Genomic DNA, 10,805 nt, shown 5'->3' with positions numbered 1-10,805 from the left:
CCAATACATACTTATATTTTTATAGGATTTTTTTATAACTATAATATGGAAAAATGGCAAAATTTTCATTAATAAATTAAAAAAATACCCTAGTTTAAATCCAATTTCTTAGAGCTAGTTAATATGTAAGTCCTTTTTTTGAACTTGCAATATCTTTGGTTAGAAAAAAAAAACAGAAAAACATTATAAAAACCATTATTTGTCAAAAAATTGCTTATTAATATTTTGAAAATAGGTAAATCCTTTAAAGTTCAGGTTATATAGCATACTTGTTTGGTTTCAGCAGACTGTTGACCTGAAAGTAAGGATGTGCTGCACTGGTTGCGAAAGAGTTGTTAAGAATGCCATTTACAAGCTCAGAGGTAATAATACTATTAATTAATTCTTAAGCATCATTCACATATTCAAGTATCGTGTATGCTTTAGTATTATTAATTAATTTTCTCTTATTAGTTTTGAATTTTTTTCTTTGGGAAATTTAAACAAAGTTGCCCTTTTCAATGGATCAAAACGCACATGCATCTTACACAAAAAATATGACAATCAATTTACTGAATTATTTGGTAACTAAAGAAAATTAGCTAAAAACAGCCATAATTTATTTTATTTAATATCTATTAATTGTTACGATAATTAATAAATGTTGAATAAGATAAATTTTGACTGTTTTTTTTTATCTCCTTAACATTGTCCATTAGCAACTTAATAAACATGCTATCTTAATTTTAAAAGTTTAACCCTATCCGTCATCTAATTAATTTAAAAAAAATCTGTTAAAATATAATATTTTATATTTAGCCAGTGATTACTGTATATATAATGACAACGTAATTAGCAAAACATATTTAGAAGAGGCCCCATCTTTAGACATGCTACCACTGTTTTTGTTTCCCTTTTACAAGTAACATATTTAGCATGTGCCATATTAATGATATAAGACAAAGAAAAAAAAAATTAATTTTTAGTTAGTTAATATTAATTAATTTAAAAATTTATAATTTAAAATAAATAATATAATTTTAAAAATTAATTGATATCGACGGAAAATTTAATTGTCTAAAATAATTTACTATCGTTACTCTAAGAATACAAATGCTACATAAGCTATGAAGTATGAAGAAGTACTTGTGCTCTGACCTGCTACTAGGTGCTAGCACGTACGTAGTTAGACTTTCTCTCTGTTTTCCATGTGCCCATGTAATTATGTATACGGTTCTGCTACCTTATCAACAATATATTTGCCAACTTCTGCCAACTCTTATTTATGATTGTGTCTCATAAAAGTGTGTTCGTAGATGTGTCTAATAAAAATATCTTTTTTATAACTGTGTTTAATAGAAATGTTTTTATAGATATATTTTCTAGATGTGTCTCTTTATATATGTATTTAAAATATATTAATTATTAGACATATCTATGAACACACTTCCATGAAACACAAATATAAATAAAAGTTAGCAGAAGTTGACAAATAATATGTTAGTACCCTATATTTTTCCTTATCTATATGATTGAAGAAACTATGTAATTATTAAGCATTTAAATTTATGTGCATGTTACTATCTAGTAAAGTGATATTTCACTTGAAATAATCCACTATTATCGTATATGTCTAGCTAAAATATCACTATATTAACAATAATATAAACATAATCTATCTAAATATTTCATAAACACTTAATTTTTTTTTATATAATTGAATTTTGTTATAAAAAAGCTCCAATGAAATGTTTTTGAAGTTTTAAAATTGATGTATACAAGTAAAACAATTTTAAATTTTACTTTATAATAAAAATATTAATGAAATGATGTCAGTCTTATTTTAAAGAGATGATTTTGCTTTAGTACAAAATTAATTAAATTTTATTGTCTTATATAAAATTTAAATGTTTGAACTCAAATGTCAGAATGATAAGATAAATCCACATTTAATCTTAAATCACTATTTATAATATATAATCTTACAAAATACTGATATACATTTTGTGGGACTAAAATAAAATTAATTTAAAACTAAGCATCGAAGATATTCTTGTTCTTTATTTATTTTTGTCATGAATAAAGTTAGACTAACATATTTTTGCATTAGATACTCTGTTAAGTATCTTATCAAACATGATTTATTTTCAGAAGATCACATGTATATTATTCTTTCTTGTCATTCAAAAACATAAATAGTAATTTACTGATTACTAATAATAAACATGTTTTTCATGAGACATGACTAAGGGCAGTTATTTGTGATGAGCAGGTATAGATTCGGTGGAAGTGGATTTGGAAATGGAGAGGGTGACAGTGACAGGGTACGTTGAGAGGAACAAGGTGTTGAAGGCAGTGAGAAGGGCCGGGAAGAGGGCAGAGTTCTGGCCATACCCAAATCCGCCATTGTATTTCACAACCCCCACAAACTACTTCAAGGACACAACCACTGAGTTCAAGCAGAGTTACAACTACTACAGGCATGGTTACAACCTTGGTGAGAGACATGGAACTTTTCCAATGTCTCAGCGTGGCGATGACCAAGTTAGCAACTTTTTCAATGATGATAATGTCCATGCTTGCACACTCATGTAATTAATTAAGAAATTTAGCTCTGTTATTGTGTATAAGTAGTATTTATATTTCTTTTCTATAGTTGTGGAGACTTTAATTAATACAACTATATATTAATGTAAATTGTTAAAGGTGTGGCTATTTTATCAATTACCAATCAAAATTACTTATTCTTAAAAGTGACAAAGTGAGTAATTTATTTTGCTTCGCCAAAATTTGTCCCAAAAATTAGGCGAATCGATCCATATTACCAAAAAATTGACACAAAATACTAGACGGTCTTGCTTTAAATATGATGGATTAGATTATTTTTTTAAAATTTTTTTAACTTTTATAGAATTCTTCAAATAAATATTCGTCAATAAAATTATCTTTATTTTAAAAAATAAGTCACATAATTTGAGCATATATATAAAAATGTAAAATAAAATAAATAACTAAAAAACTAAAAAAATATGTTTAAAAATTATATAATTATTAATTTTTGTAGTATTTATTTTTCTATTTAATAAAAATATAGATAAAATAACTTTTGATTTGGTAAGTTAGCCCCCCAACCCTCGTCAAAAACCATGAGTTAGGTAGTGCGGGTTTGGCGAAATTTTTTTTTTAAATTTCACAGGTTTAAAATCCTAACCCATCCCGCCCTTTTTGACGGGTTTGGTGGGTTGGTCCGGCAAGTTTGGTTTGTTACTGCTACTAATACCTAGTGCGTGTGGTGATTTCGATTTATCAAAACACTCTTAATCCAAAAGTTATGTCTCACCGCTCCTAAATTCTTTGGTAACGTTTATTTTGAGGTACTGAGATTGAGACTGGAAGACTAAAATCCAGTATTATGTTTGTTGGCCTGATAATATAACTAAAATTTTAGTCTTGGGACACAAAATTTTAGTCTCTTCAATACCTCCAAAAGGTGGACACACAGAAGACTAAAATTTTTGCAAACGGGATTGAGACTTTAATAGATTTTTTTCCAAAAATATCCCTATTCAACATGTATAATTTCCTTTCTACTCTCTCTGAGTAAATAGAGAACAAATTAGGACAAACAAATTAGGGCAGAGAGGAGAAAGGGTAAGGAAGGGGCAATATCACACGGAGCCACCGCTGCCGTTGTCGCCACCGTATTTTTTTTTATTAGGGCACAGGGAGGGATATATCGCGAAGAAGAGTAACAAAGAAGGAGAGAAAGGAGCAGAGAACCGAGGGGAAGAAGAAGAAGAGGAGAACATTGCTGGCAAGGAAGGTGGTCGAGCTGCCATCAACCAATAGAGGGAAAGATATAGACGAAGGGAAGGAGAGAGAGAACCTGAGAGAGAGATTTTGAAAAGAGAAAGAAGGTCGCGAGGGGCTGCTCTAATATTCCGTAACTATTAGGATGCAACCGTATCATATATTAATGATACCTTTTATAATTTGATTTTCATATATACTATTGTAGTAAAGACTAATTATAATAATATCCCATCATAGAATATCTGGAGTTAGACCCACTCTACAAACATGTCCGGAGGGTACTTTCTAAGCATCTCTTTTTACTTCTTTAAAGCTTCATATAGAGACTCTCCTTTGTGCTGTCTGAAGGTCTAAACGTCTGTTCTGAGCTTAGTCAACCTTTGAGGCGGGAAGAACTTATTTAGGAACTTAGTAACCAAGTCATCCCCTGCGGCTATGCTCTCCCTGTGCTGATTATCCAACCACTCCTTAGCCCGATCCCTTAAAGCAAAAGGGAATAGCAACAACTGATAAACCTCAGTTGGGACGCCATTTGTCTTGATAGTGTTACCGATTTGTAGGAAGTTAGAGATAAATAAATTAGGATCTTTCTGTGGACTCCCACTAAATTGACAATTTTAGTGCACCAATAAAACAAGCTGAGACTTCAATTTAAAGTTGTTGATATTGATAGTAGGTGTCAAAATGCTACTTCCGCAACTCCCTATATTAGGAGTAGTGAAAGATCCAAGAGTCCTCGTAGGTTGAGGAATATTAGCATTGTGATTTGCATTCTTAGCCATGGTGTATTCAGGCTCTTCTTCAACTATCTCTTCAATCTCTTCTTCAACCCTTTGATCTATAGCTTGTTACATTGGTTTTGAAAAAATTAATCTAGTCAGACAATCAAAATTAGGTTTCTTAAAAGCTTGAACATAAACAGCAATGTAATAAAAGCAAACAGTGAGTATTGAAAGGTAATATGATTAGAAGCATTAAGGTTTTAGAGATGTTGAGACGTCTGGATCAACAATTTTCACTTTCCACCTTGATTATGCAAAGATATTTTCATGACAAATCATTAGTAATTAAATCCCAACCCCTTGTTAATTCAATTTCTGTTTAACCTAATTAATCGCTAATTCTGTAGTCAATTACTTAAGAAAAGAGTTAAGCGCGTTCATTAATGCATAAGCCACACAATTCATAAGAATCTCCCATAGTTGATTCAATGTCACTTATCAAGTATAGTTTCAAGACTTAAGAGTTGTGAGAATTGGTTTCAAGCTTAATTAAATTGATCAACTTTTGCAAGAGGTTAAAAGAATTCAAGTCAGAAAAGAATTGTTTACCAACACATTCAAACCCCTTTTTGGATGAAGAACGAAAACCTTTTTCTTAAGAAGTTATCAATGCATTAATCAAAGGTAAAAAAGCTAGAGTATTAATCCATGGAATCAACAGAGCTCCTAACCTTAACCAAGGAGAATTAGTTGATCATGTTCTTCAAAGAAATCCTAGAATTATCAAAGGTAAAAAAATGCTGAAGAAGAGAAGCCGGCAGTGACTTCTCCTCTTATATACTAACCCTAAAAACAAGTTTCAAATTCAAACCTAAAACAGAATCCAAATTCAAATAAAATCAAATCTTCCTGTAATCAATGAATTCAACTAAATCAAAGTAATGCTCATTTCGACCATGAAACCATTGCTTACTCAACAAGAATTCTTAGTAAATCAAATGAAATCATGAAAAAAATACTAAAGATGCAGATGCATCACTCAACATGGTAAAGGTGCCCGCATAGATAATAAATTATACCCCGATAAAGCTAGAGACATTCCTAGAACTCCAACTCTCAGATTTTTACTTAAAGGTTATACTACACCAAAAATTCGATAATCTATCTATAGGAATCTAGTTCTAATCTAACTCTACACATTCTGCTTCCTTTAAACCTCTTAATCTCCGGGTGGAACAACCCTCATCACACCTCCACCAAAAGAAGGTCTCTCAAATATATACACAAACAATTCAAACAAAGAAAAAATAACTAGAGTATAGATACAACAAGTAAAGCAGGTAGCAGATAATCATAATTAAGCAGTTAGACAAACCAAAACAAATGCACACTCAAGCAAAACACACAAATGCATATGATGTATGCCTGTCCTATGGGCGATGAGTCTCATCTATCGATTATATAGCCAAACCCAACACCGATAGATAACCATATATATATATGCCCATAGGGGGAACCCGGAGAGTTAAAGTGTCCAGTCACATCTTACGATAGAGAGTTAACGGAGGTTGATAGTTCAAAAACTGTAAATTTTCAACAAAATAGTAGTTTCGGAGGTTTACAAGCTTGTCGGAAGGTAAAACAGTTAGAACAGAGTTTTAGTGTAAAACATGGCATCATGCGTGTGCATCTTACTATGCGTACAAACGCAACAGATGAAAATCCCAGTTTGTACATACGCATCATAGTGTGTGTATGCACGCACCAGACAAATTTTCCAGCGTGTGCATACACACAACTTGCAAAACTTCCAGAGTGTGCATACGCACACCCTTGTGTGTATGCACGAGCCTCCTCACACGCTCTGGTTTGTGCATACGCACGATAGTGTGCGTACGCACACATACCAGATTTTCTGATTTTCTGCAAAATTCTATTTTTAAATCCAATTTTTTGAAGCGCATAACTTTTTCGTTAAAAATTATTTTTCGTCCGTTATTTAAACGTTATAAACTTCACAAACCCAATTTTCATTCAAAATAAGTTTCACAAAATTTAGGGGTCTGGAAACCAAGTTATGGCCTGCCAAAGTTAGTCAAAAATTAGGTTTTTACCAAAAATTCAAACCTCAAGTTTTACAAACTTTTCAATTCCAAAAACCAACTAAACCTTAGCCAAATCCATCTCAAGCATTCTTATGACTTCCAAACACTAATCCACTACTTATGAATCATTTAGTCACCCAAAATACCAATACCCCATTATCATTTTAACATCATATTTATCACACTCATTATATACATATACACAATTCCATTTTTTTTACACACCCTTCCCTTAACTACACCTTTCAATATCAACATCCAAAACCTTTTAATAAATCAACAACTCCATACATGATATTTCAACAAAGTCAACATATATCACCACTAATCATAATACATCAATGATTCACATAATTCAACTTATCCTACGGACAATTAGCCTAAGTTTTCACGTAACATTATACATTAACTACGAAAAATCAAAATCATACGATGGCTGATTCCTCCCTAAACCTGAAACATTTCAAAACCTTTCCTCCAGAAATTCCAAGTCTTCAAATCCTCACCAAGTGAATTCCCAGCTTCCAAGGCTCAAATCAAGCATCCAACATCCACCAATTTGATTCTAATTCATACAATTTACTCTAATACCACACAATTTTACTATAATCAACATAGGGTTACCAATTTCAATAATTCAGAAAGGTTTAGTAGTTTTTTTTACCTTACCCACGGATCATTTGGACAAAACCCAACAATTTTCTCAAGCTAGTTTGATCTTAAAACATCAAAACACCATAATCCTCAAGACCTACACATCAAATTTTTGAAATTGAAAGAGAGGAAGAGATGGGTGAGAAATGCAACTTCCTTACCACTTTGTTCGAATGACTTTGAAGAGCTTTATGCAGTGGTTGCGTGGCCATAAATAGTGCAACGATGGGAGCTCTGGATTGAAAGATCTGTGGAATTGAAGTTGAAGTTGAGTTAGGGTTTGTGCTTTGGTTCTTCCTTCCCCTTTCCCAGCATGTTTCAAGTGTGTGAAGGTGTAACACCCTAATTACCCTAAGCCTTACCTCTAGCCGTAAAGTAAAGGTTAATCAAGGGTTACGAAAATTCTAAGGCTTATATATATTTATATATAGAAGGGAATAATATATTCTAGAAGCACGATGAAGGATTAAGCTCAAAGAAAGAATTACAGAAGCGTGAAACGTTCACACAAAGCTAACACATAAGATACAAGGTACAGATGCAAAAGAATAGAACTTATATAGATATAAGAATATAATAATCATAGGGAACTAGCCGCAACTTGCGGAGTTTAAGCCGACTAGTTACAAATAGTAAAATACAGAGTTTTGGAGTTAAATATACAACTTATCTCTCAAGTACACCTCTAAGGCCATAAAGATAAATATACAAAGAAAGGTGAGAGTAACTATAACAAAGTAAAATAGAAATAAACCAAGGAAGAACCATACTCCGCTCTGTCACCATATCTGCAATTTCACCGAGGTGAATTACAACCTGCAGCTGAAAAACAACAACAAAGTATGGAATGAGAACCAGAGGTTCTCAGTATGGTAACAGTGCCCAATAATGTAAGATGTAAGGCCCCAGGATGCCAAAGGCAATCCTAGAACTTCACATCAGACTAATATTCAAGCTTAGAACAAAATATAATTAACGTAAACCTTAAGCAATGAACAAGGTTTTCTAAACTTAAAGGATTCTAATTAATACTAATCACACCGCTGTATCCTACAGTCTTTGCTAACCTAACCTCCGTGCGATCCCATCGCCACCGCCTACCTAACCTCTTCAGCACCAGACAATCACAAGATAAATGCAAGCAAGTAAAACATAGAGAGTGTCCTACACACTCATGCAGTAGCTCTTCAGCTATGCCAGAGATATAGTGCCCTGCACACTCATGTAGTAAGGACTCTACTACGCCGGGGATATAGGCCCCACACACTTCTTGCAACAGAGAAGGAACCAGCCACAACAAAATCATGCAGCAGAACAATCTGCTACGCTGGGGATATAGGCCCCGCACACTCTCAACATTCAACAAGTCATGTGACAGAAACATCTGCCACGCTGGAGATATAGGCCCCGCACACTCTTAACAACAATCTAGATCATCATTTCTTTTCGAGTCCTCGACTCATCACAACCATTGTCAATTCATGATTTCCATTCCGAACTCATAGTTCCTCAGTTCTCATCTCATATACCAATTCTTCTTTACGCTCCACCCAACCCATTCTCAGCATACTAGAAACCTAAGCCTCCGTTTTATAATTTTTCATAATAATCGTCAACTAAAACCCTTTAGCTATATCTCATATCCTTCATACTCAAAATTAAGTCCAAAAGCCTTAAAATGATGTTTTAGAAGCTTTCAACCTTGTTGGGAAGGTGAAATAGTTGAAAACAAAGTTTAAATTTGTGAGACAGAGTGTGTGCGTACGCACAGGGGTGTGTGTGCGCACGCCCAATAGAGTTTTAAAACGTGTGCGTACACATAAGGATGTGCGTACGCATAGATATCAAATTTTACAATGCTGTTCGCTTGCACAAGACGTGCGAGCACCCCCAATAGACTGACCTTCCCAACGTGTGCGTGCGCACAAGGCCGTGCATACACACAGGGCCGTGCGTACGCAGAGGTTGTAAATCCTCATTGGATATGCGCGCACACCAGCTGTGTTATCGGTTAAAATAGGAAGCCTTCCCCTGCGTGTGCATACGCATAAGTCTGTGCGTGTTCACATGATTAAAATTTCGCAGGGTTGTGCGTGCGCACATATCAGAAATCACAAAATTCTGCAACTTTGCAGAATTTCAAATTTTGACACCAAACTTTGAATGATCATAACTTCCTCTACAAAAATCCAAATTTTACAAAATTTATATCAATTTGAAGACTTTTTAGTAATCTTTAATTCTAAACAAATGTCAACCATTTTTAAAAACTGAGGCATAAGTTACGATCAGACAAAGTTTACTAAAAACCAACTTTTACCAAAAGCCTTAAAACTCAAATTCACCAACTCTCTCAATTAAAAACCAAACGAATCACAACCCAACAATACCAAACCACATAAAAGCTGATACCCTTTCTTTTCCAACTCAACCATCCATAATATCCCAATTACACTACTCAATACCATCAAATTCCTTAATCATCAACATCCAAAACCATCATAAATAATCTTTAACCAATAAACAAACATCAACAACCATTTCAAATCCTCATCACTTAACCCCAACATTATCAATCATATCCACATTCATATTACCACACTCAACATACTGATGAGGGGATTTTTGATGGTTTAGAGTTTCACAATTGAAATCTCGTTGCAAGTATAATTTCTAAACCAAGCAATAATCTTTTCATACAAAAGATTGTTTGTCACTAGTACAAACCCCTAAAATTAATAACCGAAGTACTCAAACCTTGGGTCGTTCTCCCTAGAAATTGCAATAAAGTGTTCTTGTTATTGGTTATGAGATATTTTGGGGTTTTTGAGATTTTAGACAAGTAATATAGATGGCAAAGAAAATAAACTAACAAAGCTCTTGGCAAGATATGAGAACTAGAAGTCCTATCCTAGTTATCCTCCTCAATTGTGACCATAAATTGTTTATTGCTACCACTTAGTTAACCTCTAACTATGGAGAAAAGTCAAGTGGATGAATTAACTTGATTCCACAAGTCCTAGCCAACTCCCAAGGGAAAGACTAGCTTTAGTGGTATCCAAATCAATTAGTAACTTCTAATTATCAATCAACAAAGGAATTAGATAACTCAAGCATCACTAATTACCCTACCTAGGCCAAGAGGAATAAAATCTATACTAAAATCCAACCAAGCATTTCATCAAACACTTGGAAGGCACAAAGGAAAAGTGTAGTAAATTGATAACAAGAGTAGAATCTAACAACAATTGAATATAAGAAATCAACAACAACAATCAAAAGAAACACAATTATTATGAATTGCCTCAAATGGAATTGGAAGAAAGTAGAAGAAACAAGAGTAGATCTACAACAAAGTATAAGAACAACATAAAGGAATTTACAACAAAAGAATAGAAGAATGATGATTGCAACAACAAGGAATTGAGAAGAAGAAGTAGAAGAAAGCATGAATGAAAACCTAGATCTAAGAACTAAACCTAATCCTAATCCTAATCCTAGAGAGAAGTGAGAGCTTCTCTCTCTAAAACTA

The 10,805-nt window shown here is 33.2% G+C and overlaps 1 protein-coding gene across 2 annotated transcripts in view; it reads left to right on the top strand.

Moving 5' to 3' along the window:
* Positions 1–2,732, top strand: part of LOC107465881 (heavy metal-associated isoprenylated plant protein 30) — a 3,418-nt gene extending 686 nt beyond the window's left edge. The window contains exons 2-3 of one of the 2 annotated variants that reach the window (XM_016084855.3): positions 287–362; positions 2,252–2,732. In XM_016084855.3, coding sequence (XP_015940341.1) covers positions 287–362; positions 2,252–2,574 — 399 coding nt within the window. In that variant the 3' untranslated portion in view covers positions 2,575–2,732. Of the gene's footprint in view, positions 1–283; positions 363–2,251 lie in introns of both variants that reach the window. The other variant, XM_052254709.1, reaches the window with a different exon arrangement.
* The last annotated feature ends 8,073 nt before the right edge of the window (positions 2,733–10,805 follow it).

This window comes from Arachis duranensis, chromosome 9 (genome assembly GCF_000817695.3).
Source record: "Arachis duranensis cultivar V14167 chromosome 9, aradu.V14167.gnm2.J7QH, whole genome shotgun sequence".
Taxonomy (NCBI): Eukaryota; Viridiplantae; Streptophyta; class Magnoliopsida; order Fabales; family Fabaceae; genus Arachis; species Arachis duranensis.
The sequence above is the reverse complement of the archived record's forward strand: the minus strand, read 5'-3'. Positions and strand labels throughout refer to the sequence as shown.